Genomic DNA, 21,010 nt, shown 5'->3' with positions numbered 1-21,010 from the left:
AGGGTGTTATTGCATCCAGTTCACGTGAATCTTGCAAAGCGCATCAACCTTTGCATCACAAATGATGGAAATCATATTGAAAATGTTGTTTGTTAATATTCCAATTAAATAAAATATTGAAAATTTCAATCTTTCCTTCCTTCTCAAAATAGAATAAATTTCCTTTTTTGCTGATGTTATTTTGCGCATACCAACACCGGAAGCTTCTGACTCTTTTCTGCACAAAATATTTATTCTACATATGCACAAAACTTCTGTGCTGTACGCAGTTGTTTGGCCTCTCTCATTTCTTAGTTTTGAAGCATATTTTTTAATACACTTATGGTTATCTTTTCTAACCCTACCACCTTTACACTGAAATCACCAAATAGTAATGTGATGTTGGCGTAACTTAGAGGGTCTTATCAACACTCTGGAGACTCTTTCTACCTCCAAGTCCCTGCAGTCATTCATGGTGGCCCATGAGCTGCAACTGTCTTCACAGTGCAGATGGTTATCCAGAACACTGCAGTGTGAGATATATGTCTCTGATGTCCCATGAAATAGTGTTTTCCTCACAATATTCTATGAGATGGGTGATGCTACCACTTTACATAAAAGGAAACTGAGGCCCATGAACCTCTGTGTACTTCAGTTTCCCCAATAGTAAAATGGGATAATAATAGAACCTACCTCCCAGGGTTAGTTGTCATGAGGGTCAAATGATATCATAGTTATAAAGCATTAGCCCAGTGACAAGCACAAAGAAAATGCTTAATAAATACTTGGTCCCTCCCTCTTTTCTCTTTCCTGGTTATCTTATCAGCTCTTAAAGGTATTTACCTATCATTCCACAGTGGCACGTAAGTCTAATCCTAGGGCTCCACACCCACCCACCTACTCATCCCCAAACTTACCATGGAAAGTTAAGTGGCTGCAGTGGATACAGGAAGACTCATTTTCCTGAGTTCTAATCTGGCCTCAGACACTTACTAGCTGTGTGACCCTGGGCAAGTCACTTAACCCTGTTTGCCTCCGTTTCCTCACCTGTAAAATGAGCTGGAGAAGGAAATGGCAAACCGCTCCAGTATCTTTGCCAAGAAAACCCAAATAGAGTCACAGAGAGTCGGATTCAACTAAAATGAGTGAATAACGATAAAAAGACGCCCCACGAGCTTCAGTCCTCTATCACCAACTTCCCCTTGGACATTTCACACTGGGTGTCCCAAAGACAACTCATCATATCCAAAACTGAACTCATTCTTTTCCCCTCCAACTCGGCCCCCTTTATAAACTTCCCTATTTCTGTCAAAAGTCTGCCACCACCTCTGTGGTCTCCCAGATTCATAATCTTGGTACCATCCTGGATTCCTCACTCTTCTTCATCCCACATGTCCAGTCAATTGCCAATACTTACCATTTCTACCTTTATAACACCTTTTGTATCTGACCCCTTTTTCTCCATTCATACATACCACCATAGTGCAAGCCCTCAACATCTCATTCCTAGATTATCATAACAGCCTCCTAATTGGTCTCCCTGCCACAACTTTCTCACCATTGTAAGTAGATCCTGCACACACACGCCTAAGAAATTTTCCTTAAGTGAAAATCAGATCATGTGACTCCCTTCCTTAATCAACTCCAATGGTTTCCTATTGCCTCTAGGATAAAATATAAAGTCACAGCCTTGAAAGCCCTACACAACCTGGCTTCAAACTAACTTTCCAGCCTCACTAGACAGAGACTAGAGCAGTCAGGTGGAAGAAAATGAAGAGAGAAGGGTGTTTTGAAAACCAAGAGAAGAGAATAGCTGGGAGAAGGCAGTCAACAGTGGCAAGTCCACTAGGTAGGCTGAGAAAGATTTGGACTGAAAAAAGACCATAAGATTTGGCATTTAAGGGATTATTGGTAGGTGGAGCTAAGATGGTAGAGAAAAGCTAGGAAGTTGCCTGAGTTCTCCCAGGTTTCCCCCAGAAACAATGTTAAATCAAGCCTCTACACAAACTCTGTAGCAGCAGAACCTACAAAGATGGAGTGAAACAATTTTCCAGCTTAAGAAAACTTAGAAGGACTTCAGGAAAGGTCTGTCTCACTTGGGGAGTGTAGCCCAGTGGGGCCAGCGTCCAGTCAAGCCATCAGGAAAGCTCTTAGCCGCAGCATAGATCAGCAACCAAGGCCCCTCAGTCCTGGCTCAGCAGGCTAGTGGCACAGCAGGCTGGCTGTGAGGCCTCCAGCCCCAGTGCAGAAGGCAAACTGCCAGCCTGATAACTCCCAGCACAACAGGCACGACGAGGCCAAGCCACCCCAGTGTAGCGGGCAAGCTGCCAGCACCTGACGCCCCAGCACAGAAAGGCAGCGAACAGGCCCCTGGTCCCCAGCGCAAGAAGCTTGGAACAGTGTCCCTTGTCCACCAGAAGCAGAGCTCAACTTTAAAAGTCACAAAATAGGCTAAAAATGAGCGAAAACCAGAAAAGAGCCCTGACCATAGAAAGCTACTATGGCAACAAGGAAAATCATAACATAAACTCAAAAGAGGATAACAATGTCAAAATGCCTACGTGCAAAGCCTCAAAGGGGAAGATGAATTGGTTTCAAGGCCAAAAAGCCTTCTTGGAAGAGCTCAAAAAGGATTTTAAAAATCAAATAAGAGAGAAGAAAAACTGGGGAAAGAAATGAGAGTTATATAAGAAAAAATCAACAGCCTGGAAAAGGAAGGACAAAAAATGACTGAAGAAAACGATTCCTTAAAAAATACAATTGGCTAAACAGTTAAAAAAAATCCACTGAAGAAAACAGCTCTTTAAAAAGAACTGGCCATATAGAAAAGGAAGTATAAAAGCTAACTGAAGAAAATAATTCCTTAAAAATTAGAATTGGGCAAGTGGAAGCTAATGACTCAATGAGACATCAAGAATTGTCAAACAAAATAAAAAGAATGAAAAAGTAGAAGAAAATGTAAAATACTTCATTGGAAAAACAACTTAGTCAGAAAATAGATCTTAGTCAGAAAATAGAATTATTGGATTACCTGAAAGCCATGACCAAAAAAAGAGCCTGGATAGCATCTTTCAAGAAATTGTCAAGGAAAACTGCCCTGATATCCTAGAAGCAGATGGTAAAATAGTAATTGAAAGAATCCACTGATCACCTCCTGAAAGAGATCCCAAAATAAAAATTCCAAGGAATATTGTAGCCAAATTCGAGAATTATCAGGTCAAGGAGAAAATACTGTAAGCAGCCAGAAAGAAACAATTCAAATATCAAGGAGCCAAAGTCAAGATTACACAGGATTTAGCATCTTCTGCATTAAAGGATCGGAGGGCTTGGAATATGATATTCTGAAAGGCAAAGGAGCTTGGATTAGAGACAAAAATCAACCACCCAGCAAAACTGAACATAATCTTACAGGGGAAAAGTTGGACGTTCAATGAAATACGGAACTTCCAAACTTTGCTGATGAAAAGACCAGAGCTGAACAGAAAATTCAATCTTGAAATACAAGACTCAAGAGAAACATAAAAAGGTAAACAGGGAAAAAACATGTTCTTCAATAAGGTTAAACAGAGGTGGCCTCAAAGCCACATGTGGCCCTCTAGGTCCTCAAATGCAGCCCTTTGACTGAATCTAAACTTCACAGAACAAATCCCCTTAATAAAAGGATTTGTGCTGTAAAACATGGACTCAGTCAAAAGGCCACACCCAAAGACCTAGAAGGCCATATGTGGCCTCAAGGCTGCAGGTTCTCCAAACCTGGAACTGTTTACATCCCTATATGGGAAGAAGATACTTGTAACTCTTGAGAACTGTACCTCCATTAAGGTAGTGAGAAGAGCTATACATAGACAGAAGGTGTGGGCATAAGTTGACTTTGATGTGATGATATAAAAAAAAATTAAAGGGTGAAAAAAAGTATCGTACTGGGAAAAGAAAGGGGGAGGCAGAATAGGGTAATTACATTACATGAAGAAGTGCAAAAGACCTAATACAGTAGAGGGAAAGAAAGGAGGGGGTGAGCATCATTTGAACCTTATTCTCATTGGAATTGGCTCAAAGAGGGAATAACATACATACTCAGTTGGGTATAGAAATTTATATTACCTTATAGGGAAGTAGGAGGAGAAAGAAATGGGAGGGCTAGCTGATAGAAGGGAAGGGAAAAGGGAGAGCATGAGTAGGAGGGGAAAGGGGAAAGAAAAGGGAGGGAGGGCTGATAGAAGGGAGGGTAGATTCAAGGAGGTCATGGTAGAAGCAAAACACTGGCCAAGAGGGGCAAGATGAAAGGAGAGAGAAAAGTATTAACGGGGGGTCGGGGTGGGGAATAGGATGGAGGAAAATACACAGTTAGTAATCATAACTGTGAATGTGAATGGGATGAACTCTCCCATAAGATAGCAGAGTGGTTTAAAAACAAGAATCCTACAATATGCTGTTTACAAGAAACACATTTTCAGGAGAGAGATACACATGGAGTAAAGGTAAAAGGCTAGAGCAGAATATACTACATTTCAGCTAAAGTAAAAAAATCAGGGGTAGCAATCCCGATCTCAGACAAAGCAAAAGCAAAAATAGGTCTAATTAAAAAAAATAAGCAAGGAAACTACGTTGTGCTAAAAGGCACCATAGACAAGGAAGTAATATCATTTCTAAACATATATGCACCAAGTGGTATAGCGTCCAAATTTTTAGAGAAGTTGAGGGAATTATGGGAAGAAATAGACAGCAAAACTATACTAGTGGGGGACCTCTCCTTCTCTCTCTCAGAACTAGATAAATCTACCACAAAATAAACAAGAAAGAAGTTAAGGAGGTGAACAGAGTTTTAGAAAAGTTCAATATGATAGAACTCTGGAGAAAATTGAATGGGGATAGAAAGAAATACACCTTTTTCTCAATGGTACATGGTACCTAGATAAAAACTAACCATGTATTAGGGCATAAAAACCTCACAATCCAATGCAGAAAGGCAGAAATGTTAAATGCATCCTTTTCAGATCATAATGCAATAAAAATTACATGTAATAAAGGGCAATGGAAAGATAGATTAAAAATCAGTTGGAAACTAAAAAATCTAATCCTAAAGAATGAGTGAGGCAAACAACAAATCATAGAAACAATCAATGATTTCCTCAAGTAGAACAACAATAATGAGAAAACATACTACAATTTATGGAATGCAGCCAAAGTAGTTCTTAGGGGAAATTTTATATCTCTAAATGTTTACATGAATAAAACAGAGAAAGAGAAGACCAATGAATTGGGCATACAACTAAAAAAGCGAGAAAAAGAACAAATTAAAAATCTCCAATTAAATACCAAATTAGAAATTCTAAAAATCAAAGGAGAGAATAATAAAATTAAAAGTAAGAAAACTATTGAACTAATAAATAAAACTAAGATCTGGTTTTATGGGAAAAAAACACAATAAAATAGATTAACCTTTGGCTAATTTGATTTTTAAAAAAGAAAACCAAATTACCAGTATCAAAAATTAAAAAGGAGAATTCACCACCAACAAAAAGGAGATTGAAGCAATAATTAGGAGCCATTTTGCCCAACTGTATGCCAATCACTCAGACAATCTAAGTGAAATGGATGAATATTTACAAAAATATAAATTGCCCATATTAGTGGAAGAGAAAATAAAATGCTTAAGTAACCCCATTAAAAGAAATAAGAAATTGAACAAGCCATCAATGAACTCCCTAAGAAAAAAACCCTCCAGGACCAGACAGATTTACAAGTGAATTCTACCAAACATTTAAAGAACAATTAATCTCAATACCACATAAACTATTTGGAAAAATAGGCAAAGAAGGAGTTCTACCAAATTCCTTTTATGACACAAATATGGTGCTGATACCTAAGCCATAAAGAGCCAAAACAGAAAAAGAAAATTATAGACCAATTTCCTTACTATTTGTACAAAAAATTTAAATAACCTATTAGGCAAAGAGATTACAGCAATTTATCACAAGGATAATACACTATGACTATGTTGGACTTATACCAGGAATGCAGGGCTGATTCAATATTAGGAAAACTATCAGTATACTTGACCACATCAATAACAAAACTAACAGAAATCATATGATTATCTCAATAGATAAAAAAAAAAGAGCTTTTAACAAAATACAGCACCCATTGCGATTAAAAACATTAAAGAACATAGGAATAAATGGAATCTTCCTTAAAATAAGTAGTATCTATCTAAAAGCATCAGCAAGCATTATTTGTAATGGGGATAAGCTAGAAGCTTTCCTAGTAAGATCAGAGGTGAAACAAGGATGCCCATTACCACCACCGTTACTAGCGTTATTCAGTATTGTACTAGAAATGTTAGCTTTAGTAATAAGAGAAGAAAAAGAAATAGAAGGAATTAGAATAGGCAATGAAGAAACAAAACTCTCACTCTTTGCAGATGATATATATGATGGTATACTTAGAAAATCCTAGAGAATCAACTAAAAAACTACTTGAAATAACAACTTTGGCAAAGTTGCAGGATACAAAATAAACCCATATAAATCATCAGCATTTCTATATATTACCAACAAAGTCCAGCAGCAAGAGATAGAGAAATCCCATTTAAAATAACTGAGACAATATAAAATATTTGGGAGTCTATCTGCTAAGACAAACTCAGGAACTGTATGAACACAATTACAAAACACTTTTCACACAAAGAAAGTCAGATTTAAATAAATGGAAAAATATCAATTGCTCATGGGTAGGCCTAGCTAATATAATAAAAATAACAATTCTACCTAAATCAATTTACTTATTCAGTGCCATACCAATCAAACTACCAAAAATTATTTTATAGAGCAAGAAAAAATAATAATGAAAGTCATCTGGAAGAATGACTATCAAAGGAATTAATGAAAAAAAATGCAAAGGAAGGTAGCCTAGCCAAACTAGATCTAAAACTATATTATAAAATGACAATCATGAAAACTATTTGGTACTGGCTAAGAAATAGAGTGGTGGATGAGTAGAATAGCTTAGGTACACAAGACACAGTAGTAAATGACTATAATAGCCTACTGTTTGATAAACCCAAAGACTCCAGCTTCTGGGATAAGAACTCACTATTCAACAAAAACTGCAGGAAAAACTGAAAAATAGTATGGTGGAAACTAAGCATAGACCAATATCTAATACTGTAAACCAAGATAAGGTTAAAATGGGCACATGATTTGGTCGTAAAGGGTGCTGCCATAAGCAAATGAGGAGAATAGTTTACCTGTCAGATCTATCGAGAAAGGAAGAAATTATAACCAAATAAGAGAAGAGAACATTCTGAAATGCAAGATGGATAATTCTGATTACATTAAATTAAAAAGGTTTTGCACAAACAAAACCAATGCAACCAAGATTAGAAGGAAAGCAGAAAGCTGGAAAACAATTTTTATAGCCAGTGTTTCTGATAAAGGCCTCATTTCTAAAATGTATAGAGAATTGAGTCAAATTTATAAGAATACAAGTCATTCCCTAATTTATAAATGGTCAAAGGATATTAACAGTCAGTTTTTAAACAAAGAAATCAAAGCTATCTATACTCACATGAAAAAATGCTATAAACCACTCTTGATTAGAGAAATGCAAATGAAAACAACTCTGAGGTAACACATCATACCTATCAGACTGGCTAACATGACAAAACAGGAAAATGATAAATGTTGGAGAAGATGTAGGAAAATTGGAACATTAATGCATTGTTGGTGGAATTGTGAACTGATCCAACCATTCTGGAGAGCAATTTGGAACTATGCCCAAAAGGCTATAAAAGTGAATACCCTTTGATTCAGCAATAATACTACTAGGTCTGTATCCCAAAGAGATCATAAAAAAGGGAAAAGGACCCACATGTACAAAAATATTTATAGCAGCGCTTTCCAAAGAATTGGAAATTGAGGGGATGCCCATCAATTGGGGAATAGCTGAACAAGTCGTGGTATATGAATGTAATGTAATACTATTGTGCTATAAGAAATGATGAGCATGCAGATTTCAGAAAAACCTGGAAAGACTTATATAAACTGATGCTGAGTGAAGTGAGCAGAACCAGGAGAACATTGTTCACAGTAACAGCGACATTGTGCAATGATCAGCTATGATAGACTTAGCTCTTCTGAGCAATATAATGATCTGAGACAATTCCAAAAAACTTGTTATGGAAAATGCTATCCACACTCAGAGAAAGAACTATGGAGTCTGAATGAAGATTGAAGTATACTATTTTCACTTTTTTGTTTTTTTTTTTCTTTCTCGTGGTTTTCCCCTTTTGTTCTGATTCTTCTTTCACAGCATGACTAATGTGAAAATATGTCTAACATGATTGTACACATATAACCTATATCAGATTGCTTGCCATCTTGGGGAGGGAGAGAGGGAGAAAAACTGAGGACTCAAAATCTTATAAAAATGAATGTTGAAAACTATCTTTACATGTAATTGGAAAAAATAAAAAAGTGGAAAAAATTTAAAAAGAAAAGAAAAAAATAAAGTGAAATGGAGACTTGGCCAAAAAAAAAAAAGAAGAAGAAAAGAAAAGAAAGGAGATCATTAGTGACTTCAGTTGAGTGATGAAGTAGAAAGCCAGATAACAAAAGGTCAAGGAATACATGTGAGGTAAGGAAGTGGGAGCAATGAATGTGGAAAACTTTTCCTTGATGTTTGACTGAGAAGGGAGAAAAGACATAGGATGATAGTTTAAGGGATAGCTTAACAGGATCAAGCGAAGGGTTGGGTTTTTTTTAAAGCTAAGGAGATGGGCAAGTTTGAAAGCAATAGAGAAGCAGGAGACACACACAGAGGGAGAGACAGAGAAAGAGAGAGAGAGAGAGAGAGACAGAGAGAGAGAGAGAGACAGAGAAGTAAAAAGGGGATGAGATAAAGGGTGCCATAGAGGGATTGGCCTTGGAAACAAAGTCACCTCTGTCAGAAACTGGTGAAAAGGAGCAAAGTGAGGAATAATAACAATGGGTTTCGAAATGAAAAGAAGGGGAGCAGAGTCATGAGATAACACTAATTCAAATGTATAAATTCTGCCATGTTTGCTAAAAAGTATTATTTCCATCTCAGAAATCTAACTAGGGTGATAGAATTAACACACATGAAACACTATTAAATAACATAAGCCAATATTTTTCAATTGCATGCTTAATTATGTAGAATAGACCACAGGTTCTGGATGAATGTGAGAAGGAAATGAAGGAAGGAAGGATGAAGTGGTAGGAAACTTTACAGAGAATACTGAACTGATCTTTAAAAGGTAGCCTTTGGCTAACCAGTGGACAAAGGGATAGATATTTTCCACATACTTATGAAATTCCACATACTTACTGATAAATAATAATGATAAACTATGAAGTCTCTTTTAAACAAACACATTTGTAGATAACAGATGTGTAATATTTTTAATGCATTTGATAACAGTTGTGAGCTGTCTATGAGCAATACCCATGACACAAACCCATTATTCTGTGTTTAGGGTTACCTTCTCCAGCCTCATTCACTGGGGATGCACATATGTGGGAAGGTATTTGCTTCTGGACTTAAGAGGGTAGAGTAGGAGGAAAGGAGATGGAAATGCCAAACCACTCATAACACTCAGACAGGCCTGAGTATCCTACATGGCTCCAAGAGGAACCATGAGGAGATGGCTTGGAATGGAGACACTTCAATGCTAGCAGAGTCATAATGGGGAGGAGCAAACCCAGGCTTCAGAATGCCTGGCGCCACAGTGGGGAGCCACATGTACCAAGGAGTGAAGAGGCACAGAGACCTCATGAGGAGAAGACCTGTGGACCCCACCTAGGTATTCAGGTACACTACAGGGCAAACAGACCATATTCTTTCACTGGTACTGAGAACTGTGTGGGCCTTATAAAGTCTTGAGAGAAGCTTGGACCCACAGAGAGCAACAAAAACAAGAAGAAGCATGTATCTAGTGCTTGAAGTTTTCCATCAGAGAAGTGGGTTACTTGGTACCTTAAGGCAGGGGTTCTTAACCTTTTTTTTGTCATAGACAACTCTGGCAGTCTCAGATAATATTTCTAAATGCATAAAATAAAATACAAGGTTGCAAAGAAAATCAATTACACTGAAATACAGTTATCAGAAAATATACATATTTTTAAAAGGTCACAGACCTTAGGTAAGCTCCCTTTCCAGAATGATATTTTTAAATGCGAAAAAAGAAAAGGATTAGAAAGGAAATCAATCATATTGAAATACCCCCTTCCCTCCCTCCCTCCCTCTCTCTCTCTCTCTCTCTCTCTCTCTTCCTCCCTTCCTCCCTCTTTCTTTTTCTCTGACTTTCTCTATTTAAAGTTAACCTTAAGTTAAGTACCTATGTTGTAAGGGAAGGGTAAGACATTTTCCTGACAGTTGAGAGACCTGGATCTAAGACTTACACAGGAAGACCCAAGTTCAAATATAGCCACAGACACTCATTAGCTACATGACCTTGGGCATGTCAATTAATTTGTTTGCCTTAGTGTCCTCAACTGTAGGACCGGGATAATAGTAGCACCTACCTCTCAGGGTTGTTGTTAGGATCAAATGAAATACTATTTGCAAAAGGGCTTAGGACAGTATATGGCACACAGTCGGTGCAATACAAATGCTGGCTCTTATTAGCTCCAATCTCTCTCCCTAGCTCCATCTCTCAGCAATTCCAACCGTCGCCTGGACATCTACACCTAGGTACTCTGCTGTCCCCTCAAACTCAGCATATACAAATCTGAGCTTGTCATCTAGGATCCTATGATTGTCTCCTCTTTTCAGCCTTTTCCTGTTTCTGCAAACTAGGCTTGAACCTTCAGAGTTCCTTTTGTCACCTCCTTGTTTTCATCTCTGTCTGCTAAGACCTGACATTTCTGTCTCTGCAACACGCTTCTCCATCTCCTCCTCTTTCAGGACCTTATTACTTGTTGTCTGGACTATCATAGTAACCCACCAAGGGGTCTTCCTGTCTGTAATAGTAATTAAGGTGGGACTTTTTGCTGTTGACCTTTAATGATTCTGGCCTTTGTTTGAATGGGGCAGATAAAGTGGAATGTTTTTGTATTTCTCAGCACTGACACAACTGGGAGCCATCGTTTTTGTATCTGATGTGATATTGGGGGTGGGGAACTTCTCCACACCCAACCTGGGTGAGGTCACGCCCAACCTGGGTGAGGTCACGGCACTTAACAGGATATATAAGTGCAGAGATTAGTGTTCTCTCTTGGAGCTCTGAGCCACAGCAGGAGTGGCGTGTGACTCTGGGCCAGCCGTTATAATGAGCTCCCCGGCTGAACACCCAGATGTTGATAACTATGAACTGTATTTGGTCTGTAATTCAGGGTGCTGATTTTTTCTCTTGAACTAAGTAAATGATATTTGTATGCTGGATTAATGTAAGATTGTTAACCCCTTAATGTTGCTTTCCTTAGTAAAGCAGATGAAAAGGACCCGGGCTTGCAGCGTTCTATGAGCTGGTTGTTGTTGGCTTTACACCCTCACAGCAGCTGCTAGCCGGATTACACTGTCTTATTTCTCTTTCTCCTCCAGTTTACTCCACGCAATGCCACCAGATTAATCTTTCTTAAACCTGGATCCTCCCACCATCAAGCTTTTTGCCTAAAGACTCTTCAATGGCTCCCCATTATCTGCTGCATAAAATCCAAACTCCTTTGCTTGGCACTCAAGGCCCTACATGATTTGGGCCCGCAACACCCCAAGGCCAATTTCATCTCTCATTACTCCCTCTCTCTCTGTACATATAATACTGCAGATAAATTGGATTACCAGCTATCCTCCAAACATGCTCCCTCTTTTCTTGCTTCTATGCTTTCTATATTCAGCTTGCTACACCTGAAATGTCCTTTCTTTTTGGCTTCACATATCTAACCCTTCCTTTAAGACACATCTCCTCCATGAAGCTTTCTGTGATGTCCTTTCCTCTGATCTGGAAGGAATCTCCTCCCTCCTCCCAATACAGGGAACAGTGTATTGTACATACAAGGCATTTAATAAAATTGAATGAGCAAATCACTACCTCACTTTAAGTCTTTCTTATTACATTTTCACATTACACCTTATATTACTATTCTTAGAGACTCATCTTTCTAAGTTCAAATCTGGTCTCAGACACTTACTAGCTATGTGACCCTGGGCAAGTCACTTAACCCTGTTTGCCTCAGTTCCTCATCTATAAAATGAGCTGGAGAAGGAAATGGCAAACCACTCCAGTAACTTTGCCAAGAAAACCCCAGATGGTGTCAACAAAGAGTTGGACATGACTGAAAAGTGACTGGACTACAAACTATAATAATATGCATGTTTTATCTGCTCTACAAGACTGTTTAGCTCCATAAGGGCAGAGCTTGTTTCTGGTACATTTTTATATCCTCAATCCCCCCTGCCCAGTGCCTAGAGCAGGAGCCTGCACATATTAAGTATTTAGTAAGTCTCTGTTAAATGAATGGGTTCATATACAGCATACAGAGAGAAATGCCATGGTGTAGGATTTTCTATTGCAAAACAGAATGATGGAAGATCCCATTTTAAAAATGAAAATCTTTGGTAATATCTGATTTTTAATCTCTGTACAACCCCAACATTCATGCAAGCAATATGGGGAGGATGTGTGGAAGCTAACACAAACTCCCAGAGTAGGTTAATCAGCATGGTGTCTCATGAACGCTTCGTGGACAAAGGCTTTGTGGTTTCAGACATATAGATCTGGGTGAGGTAGCTTCAGGTCTCCACACACTCGGGATTCGTTTGGATTTGGGAACAAAATTCCATATGGACAAGGCTGGACTTTAGCAGCCTGAACGTATTTCCTGAAGACAACAAATCATAGACAAGGAAACACAGGAACAGACTGGCATGCTGGTGCTCGGAACCTGTCTTTGTAATTGTAGCCTTCAGACAGGCCTAATCAATTAGAAGGGGCTGATTTTAACCAGTCACAGGCTCATTATGCTGCATTCCAGTTTGTGTTGATGAAAATCAGTTTCAGTCTGTGGCCTGGAACTCATGTACAGCAACTTCCTGGGGCCTCTTATATAAACACATCAAGAAACATTTTTATTTGGAGTTGCCCTCCCCCCTTTTATTTTAAGGGAGCAGCTTTGTGAATCAAGATTAAATTAAAATGATTTGAAGTTTGGACCCAGAAACATACATATGCAGGGAAAAGATATCTGAAGCCAAGGCCTTCAGATAGCAATTATTCTTTGCATTACTTCAGAGGTGGACTTTGACACAGATTACTAAATATTTAGCCTATGGTATTAAATGAAGACAGCTTCCCTATCTCCACATAGCAAAACTAAATGCCCTTTCAAAGAAAATATCCTACAAGGAAAAGCCTTTAAAAGACAGAAAGTCTAGGTCCATACTCTTGCCCAAAGGGCTGAATAAGAATGAAATAGAAACTTTTAGCATCCGTTGGTTTTCTTGAGAGGTATCTCAATGGAGGAATAATAGAAATGACCCTCTTTCATGTGATGTGTGGTTAGACTCAAAAAAAGCAGCTGGGTGGAGGAACAACACAAAACCCCCACACATGGCATGGAATCCAAAATGGGATGCAAATCCTGTAAAGATTCCAAATAGTGTTGCAAAATACATCTGATGAGTCATACCTGGCTGGCTTCCCTTTGGGGCTTTGTCAAAGCAGCGAGTCAGTAGGATGAGAATATCAATACAGGCAGCTCTGGTCACCAAACAAGGATTCTGCCTGGAAAGTGAAAGGACAGTAGGTAAATAAACCCATCCTAAGTACCTGTGGGCCATAGTGGTAATTGTGAAGAGTGCCAGTCGTACGTCTCCGGCACCTGAGGAAGGAATCAAAGGAAGACATAGGGCTAACATAAGAGCTCTGAGCTGTGGCCAAATAACAAATAGCAAAAAATAAAAGGACCATACCACATCCATACTATCTTTGTCACAAAACAAAGAGAAGAAAAACACACTCAGTAAAAATGGGTGATTTCTGGAAAAACCCCAAACTGGCCATGACAAATCCCTGTCTGACATTTTAGAGAAAAAAAGTATACTGACATGCGGCAAACCATAACTATGGGTTTAAAATAATGAGCTAAACAGCAAACAAATGCAAGAAATTAAAAAAATGGGGGCCAAATGTTGTTGGTTTTTTAAATAAGCGGATTTTAAAAAATAAATAGGGCAACCAATTTTACCCCTTGAACTATACAATAGAGATTAACTTGCCTCAGACTTTGTGTCCTAGATGGACAAGGAAGAAGCAAAATTTCCTTGCAAGAAGCCAGAAACTGAGGATGAAGGCCCTTAATTCCAAGACTCAGACCATACTAACAATAAGAGGTCAAAAGCCTACGCCTGGTCTCAAGTCTGTCATCCAGACAGTCTGGCTTCCTCTCCACTGTCTGGCTTTGAACACTATGATCTGGGCCTTCTCTGTCTCTATTTTGACCACCAGATTCTATGGTAAAGATGGAGAGATGTGAACTAGACCAGTGGTATCACACTTAAAAGAGAAACAGGGGCCACTAAAACTATACATAAGGATCCCTGCAGACCACATATTGACTTAGAAAAACCACATGTGTTTATTATATATTTTTTATTAATTGATTTATTTTAAATATTTCCTAATTACATTTCAAGCTGGTTTGGCCTGCACTCAGGAGTGTTGTGGGCTATGCGTTCAACACTTCTGAACTACACAATAATGCAACTAGATGAATACAGAACTGGTGGTCATTAATACCTCAGTGTCATCTTGGTGGGAGATCTCCCATGGAGGGTATAGTGATCTGGTCTTGGCCTTGTGCTGCATATCATTTTTGCTGACAAAAAGAGTAAAGCCAAGATCAGTCAGTCAGTTAACAAGCATTCACACTGTGCTGAGCCCTTGAGATACAAAAAAAAAAAAAAAAAAAGTAAAGAAAAAACAAGGTTCCTTCTTTGTTGTGCACTCTGTACATGCAAAATATATGCACAGTACACAGAAGGCAATTATAGAGAAGGCATTAGCAGTTAGGAGGAAATGGGAAAGGCCTCTTGCAGAAGGTGGGATTTGGTCTGTGTCTTAAAGGGAGCCAGGGATGCCGGGAGACAAAGGTGAACATTCTAGGTAGGGGAGATGAATGCAAAGCTATAATTTTGGGAGAACGCCGACTGTGTCGGAGGAATAAGATCATCAGCTGGGTCAGAGAATACTCAGAGGGAGCTGAGAATATAAAAAGCTGGGAAGGTTGGATTGGTCCAGGTTGGGAAGGGCTTTAAATGTCAAGCAGAGCATTTTATATTTGATCATGGAGGTAATAGGGAGCCACTGGAGTTTATAGAGTAGAAGGGTGACATGGTCAGACTTGTGCTTTAGGAAAATCACTCTGATAGCTATGTGTAGGGTGGAAATGAAGATATGAAGCAGGGAGAACAACCAGAAGACTACAGTATTGTTCCAGCTGTGAAGGAGGCAGAAAGGGAAGGGGAAGGAAATAAGCACTCATTAAGCACCTACTATGTGCTGCGCTGTGCCTAAGTCCATAACAACCCTGGGAGGTAGGTGCTGTTATTATTAACATTTCATCGTTGAGGAAACTGAGGCAGACATGAGGTTTTGTGCCTTGTCTAAGGTCACACAGCTAATAAGTGTCTAGGGTTGGATTTGAACTCAGGTTTTCCTGACTCCAGGCCCAGTGCTCTATCCACAGCACCACCCAACTATTATAATAGTCCAGCTTTGGAATTAGTTCAGAGATAATGAGGGCTTGCACTATAGTGGCAGCTGTGTGACTGGGCAGAAAGGGGATGAATACATGAGAGATGTGAAGGCAGAAATGACAGGACTTGTCAATAGATTGGATGCGGGGGAGGCAAAGTTGAGAGTCTGGGGGACAGGAAGAGGGAGGCGCCCTCAATGGTAATCAGGAAGTCGAGAAGAGGGGTGGGTTTTGGGGGAAAGGGGATGAGTAGTTTTGGACATGTTGAATTTGAGCTACCTACGAGACGTCCAATTTGAGATGGACAAGAGGCAGCTGGTGAGGTGAAACCGGAGCTCAGGAGAGAGATTAGGACTGGGTATACAGACTCAGGAATCATCTGTGTGGAATCCATGGGAACGGATGAGACATCAAGTGAGATGGAAGGAGAACCTGAAAGCAGCGTCATGACAACATAGACTAGAAAGAAGGGAATGGAGAGGGTCAAACGCTGCAGAGGTCAAGAAGGATAAGGTGGGAGTACAAAGGCAACTGGCAATCAGGAGATCGCCAGTCACTTTGGAAAGGGCAGCTTCAGCTGAATGGTGTCTGAAACCAGACTGCAGAGGGGAAGTGCAGGCACTGAGGGCAGATAGCTTTCTCAAAGACCTTAACTGAGAAGGGGGGGAGAGATCCAGGCCCAGAGCCAGTGGGGATGGCTGGACCAAGTGAGGGTTATTTTAAGGACAAGGGACACACGAACATGTAGGTAGCCGGGAAGAAGCCAGTTACAGCGAGAAACTGAAGATTAGGGAGAGAATAAAGATGATAGAAGAGGCAATCTGTTGGAAAATACATGGAGGGCATGGGATCCAGGATGCATGGAGAGAGGGGAGCCTTAGCAAAGTGAAGGGACAAGTTTTTTGCTTGACATGGGGGTGAAGGAGGAGATAGCTGGGGAAAATATCTGAGTAATGTGAGATGAAGAGGTGGGGAGAAGAGGAAGCTCTCTCCAAATGGTGTCTTTTTTTTTTCTGTGAATTATGAGGCAAGTTCCTTAGCTGGGAGGATGGGAGAAGGGGTACCCTGAGAGACTCAAAGAAGGATAAAATAGTTGCTTGGCGGGTGGGATAGCTAATGGATTAGGGAGATGGAAAAGGACTGTCCTGCTGCGGTGAGAGCCCAGTTGAGATGATGTAACACATTTGCAGTGGACCCAGTTGGCAGTTTAATGACTTTCTCCAGCTAGAAGGCATGCTAATCAAACTGGGAGAGACTGATAAGACACTGAATGAGAGGGTCAATATCTAGAAAGATCGTTACAGGCTAGAGCCTTGGGTCAAATCCAATAAATGAAATTCTAAAAAGATAAATGTAAAACTTTATACTTGGATTTGAAAAATCCACTCTACAAGAAATGCTCAGGGGACTCGTGGATGGATGGCAGTTTGCTGAAAAAAAAAAAAACCTCGGGGTTTTAGCGTATCGCACACTCAACAGCAGCAGGGTGGTGTGGCAACCAAAAAGCTAATGCAATCTTCGGCTTCATTAAGAGAGGAATAGCTTCCAGGAATAAGATGGCACATTCTCTGGTCAGACCACATCTGAGATGTTGTGTTCAGTTCTGAGCAACCCAGTTTGAGAGGGATGCATAAGCTGGCAAGTGTTGAGAAGAGGGGAACTAGGATGGGGAATGAAGGACTCTGAATCTATGACTAAAAGCTCAGCTAAAGCAAAGAGAGATGTTTAAACTGGAGAAAAGTAGACCCAGGAGGCATATGATAACTGTCTTTAAGGAACTTAAAGTGTGGACTTACCGTCTGATCTCAGAAGATGAACAAGGAGCGAGGCAAACAGGCAAATTTGGTCTTTTTAATCAGAGAGGTAGTGTGGTGTAGTGAATACAGAACTAGCCTCTGAACTAGGAATATCCTGGTTCAAGTCCTGCCTTCGACACATGTTGGCTTTGTGACCCTGGGCAAGTCACCTAATCTAGGCAACTCTCTAAGACTGTAAGTTGAGGGAAAAAGTGCTGGCCTGTATTGTTACAGGGTTTTTCCTCACCTGGGAGTTACCCATGCTATTTCGTATCTCTATGTCTGCAAAAGCTTCCTAACTTTTACATCTGAATAAAAGTGGAAGGAGCTGTCTAGGGAGGAAGTGGTTCCTCCTCATTGGAAGTCTTCAAGCAGAAGTGGTGGGGAATTTTTTGGCTTCCAACACCCCTTCCACTTCTGCACTGACATTTTTTATGGTCCATCCTCTCCCACACTGGACCCCAACCTGCTTCCAGTCTTGCTTTAGTTTTCCCACTTCTGGCTTCCTGCCACATCTCTATCATCCATAACGCTCCAAATTTGTCAAACATCATTTTATTGGTAGACATCACACAATGACTATGCTATTTGGGAAAAAGTAACACGGAGGTCATTTCTGGGATGAATCTGCCATAAACTTCACTAAGGCCTATTTTATGCCAACAATCTATGCTTGATGTTTTAGGGAATACAGGTGCAGGTAAACATGTAGTTTTTGCCCCTAGGGAGGTCACATTAAAAACATACAAACCAAATGGAGGATGATATAACACTAAATGTTACATGGCACGATAAGACACATAAATAATGTCTTCTCTAGTCTGCAGGAAGGTACAGACAAGTGTAGACAGGACTAGTGAGGAGAGATGTGATAAAGAGACTGGGACTTAGGCTGAGGGCTTGAAGATGAGTAAATTTAGAACAATAGAGCAGGAGAAGAGCATGCCAAGAGGGGCAAAAACAAAGGCTTGGAGGCCAGAATGAGTATGACCATGAGGAAACAGCATAGAGACCAAGCAGACTTGGGGTTGTATGTTGTCTAAGAGAAGAGATAAGATGGAAGAAATAGGGTGGAAGAATTAGGCAGAGTTTCATGCAGTGGGGTCATGTAAAGTGCAGTAATTTACTTCCTGCTTCCCTTCTTAAAGAGCTCCCCTCCACTGAGTCATGTATGCTTGCTGCTGTACGAGATCCATTGTGTTTATCAGTCCACAGAGTCATTCACTGGCAGACATTAAAATACACATGGTTACACCTTTCACTCCCTCAACTATCATGACCCTTGCACAGAACAAGAGGGGAAAGCCACTGGGAAGCTCATATGACTTTAGGTACTGGACGCACAGACTAAGCAATCAGCAGCGTTTTGTCAGGCTGGTTTTCCCTACGTTTTCCCCAGAATGGACATGTCCTGGCAGCCCTTCCAACTTTGTAGGATTGCAACTAGGTCTGCTATGGCTGCTCATACAGCAATATCAACAGGGTCAGGGCAGCCCAATGCAGCCAACTGGACATTGAAAAGCACATTCAAAAACAGCTGCGTCCGATTCCAGGAAAAAACGAGGAACTCTGGGGACCATAGATGATCCCAGCTTCCAATCTGGCTCTGGAAGAAATTCTGATCCAAGGCCAATCATTTAGGGTTCCACCCCCTGGGATAGCGGGGAGCCGTGGTAGAATCACAGAACTGGCCTTCCTTCTGACCATGCTTGTAAAATGGGTTAGGTCAAATCAACGAGCATTCAGTAAGCACTTACTATGTGCCAGGCACCGTGCTAAATAGGGGAACGTGAACAGGAGTAAAAAGACAGCTCCTGCCTTCAAGCAGCTTACACCTAAAGGGGCAAGATAACACGTGAAAGGGGGGAAAGAGGAAGAAGGGGATGCCAGCTTCAAGGGTACAACAGAGAAAGTCCACAGAGTCACAAGTGCAGCCTGGAGAGGAATGAAGAGAGGCTGGCCTGAGCATAGCCCTCAAGACAGAGGCTCTGAGCGGGGACACGCCAGGCAGAGGGAGAGGCTTTAGGGGTGAAAGTTACTTCCAGTGTGAAAAGTTCATGGCTAAAGTAAACTTGGAGTATGAAAGCCTGCGGCTCTGCCCTCTTCTCTCCTTCCCTCCTTCTCCCCTCCCTCTCTTCCTCCCTTCTTCCCTCCCCCATCTTTTTCTCTTCCTCTCTCTTATTCTCATTCTTGTTCCATCTCCTCTTTCTTTCTTGATATCTCTCTCCCCCTCCCTCTCCCTCATCTCTGTTTTTCTCTCCCCCTCCTCCCTACACCCTTCTCCCCTTCTCCTTCTCTCCTCTGTCCTTTACTCCCTCATCCCTCCTCTTCCCTTATCTCTCTCTTCCCTGCCCCTTACTCCCACCCCTCATGTTTGTTCTAACTTGGAAATGGTCCTTTAAGAGCTAGGGGTGAGCCAGAGGTATGTTCTTGGCCTGTCAATCTGCTTTGATAACGGAAGTGAAATTTCTGGGAAGAGGAGGCCAGCTAGATAGGAGACTGAAATCTAAGGGTTGGGTGGATGAGTGGGGGTGGGGGTGGGGATTGGGATTTCTCTACGCCCCCTTCCCACCATCCCCTGAATGAACAATCCCAGTACTGCTCACACTGCAATGAACACTTAGAGCGTTTGAAATCAATCAGACACTATTTGTGTTTTACAGATAAGTTGTATATCAGATAACAACAGCACATAAAAGTGACTTCAGGAAAGTGTTTCAAGTACCACCCCCCTTACAGGGTGAAGCTCATTCATCTGGGTAAAATGGGAAGGCTCCATTTGGAGCCACGTGTGCAAATATTTCAATTATTTTTTTCCTTTTTAAGTCAGACATACTGCTATACTTGAACGTGGCCAAGTCACTGCTTTGGGAAAACTCTTAATTTCATTAAAACAGCTTTCCTCCTCCACTCCTATGAGAATGGTAGGGACTCTTAAAGGAGCTAAACAATGGTTCCACTGTCCAAACAGAGGCAAGAGTACTTGGGATGCCTTGAATGACGTGGGGGAATTTCCCATTACCTCTGGCATCCTGGTGATAGATGCCATGAGGGATCAGGGCTCGCAGTCATGGGTTGCAGAACATTGGAGTGCCCCTACATGAGCTTATACAATATGTTCTTTTCTACAGAATCACTGAAGAGACAAGGATGTGGCCAAAAGGTTCCTATTTGGGAAACCCCAATGATACCTGAGCCACAGTGGAGAGCTATGATTCCCACCCCTGTGGGCCAGAGACTTGGTGTCTCTCTGGAGGAAGAAGGGCTCCATTCTGGAAGAGGAACAGGCCCAGCAAAAGGAATGGGAACCCCGTGCTCACAGCCCTCCTCTAGCATCCCCCAAGATTTTCAGCTGTGGCTACAGGTAGCCAGTGTGTTATCAAAGTATGAACCAATGAATGAATTAATAATTCACTAGGGATCTGCCAAGCTACAATACTATCCTTTGTTCAAAATTTAGACTTCAACTCTTCCCCCATGCCTTTCTTTATTATCCCTCTAAAAGCAGCCTCACTAAGCTAT

The 21,010-nt window shown here is 40.7% G+C and overlaps 1 protein-coding gene across 1 annotated transcript in view; it reads right to left on the bottom strand.

Annotated features, from left to right (window-relative positions):
• Nucleotides 1–21,010, bottom strand: part of THADA (THADA armadillo repeat containing) — a 445,161-nt gene that overhangs the window by 92,447 nt on the left and 331,704 nt on the right. The window contains exon 31 of the mRNA XM_036750973.1: nt 13,626–13,720. Coding sequence (XP_036606868.1) covers nt 13,626–13,720 — 95 coding nt within the window. The remainder of the gene's footprint in view (nt 1–13,625; nt 13,721–21,010) is intronic.

Source organism: Trichosurus vulpecula, chromosome 3 (assembly GCF_011100635.1).
Source record: "Trichosurus vulpecula isolate mTriVul1 chromosome 3, mTriVul1.pri, whole genome shotgun sequence".
Taxonomy (NCBI): Eukaryota; Metazoa; Chordata; class Mammalia; order Diprotodontia; family Phalangeridae; genus Trichosurus; species Trichosurus vulpecula.
The sequence above is the reverse complement of the archived record's forward strand: the minus strand, read 5'-3'. Positions and strand labels throughout refer to the sequence as shown.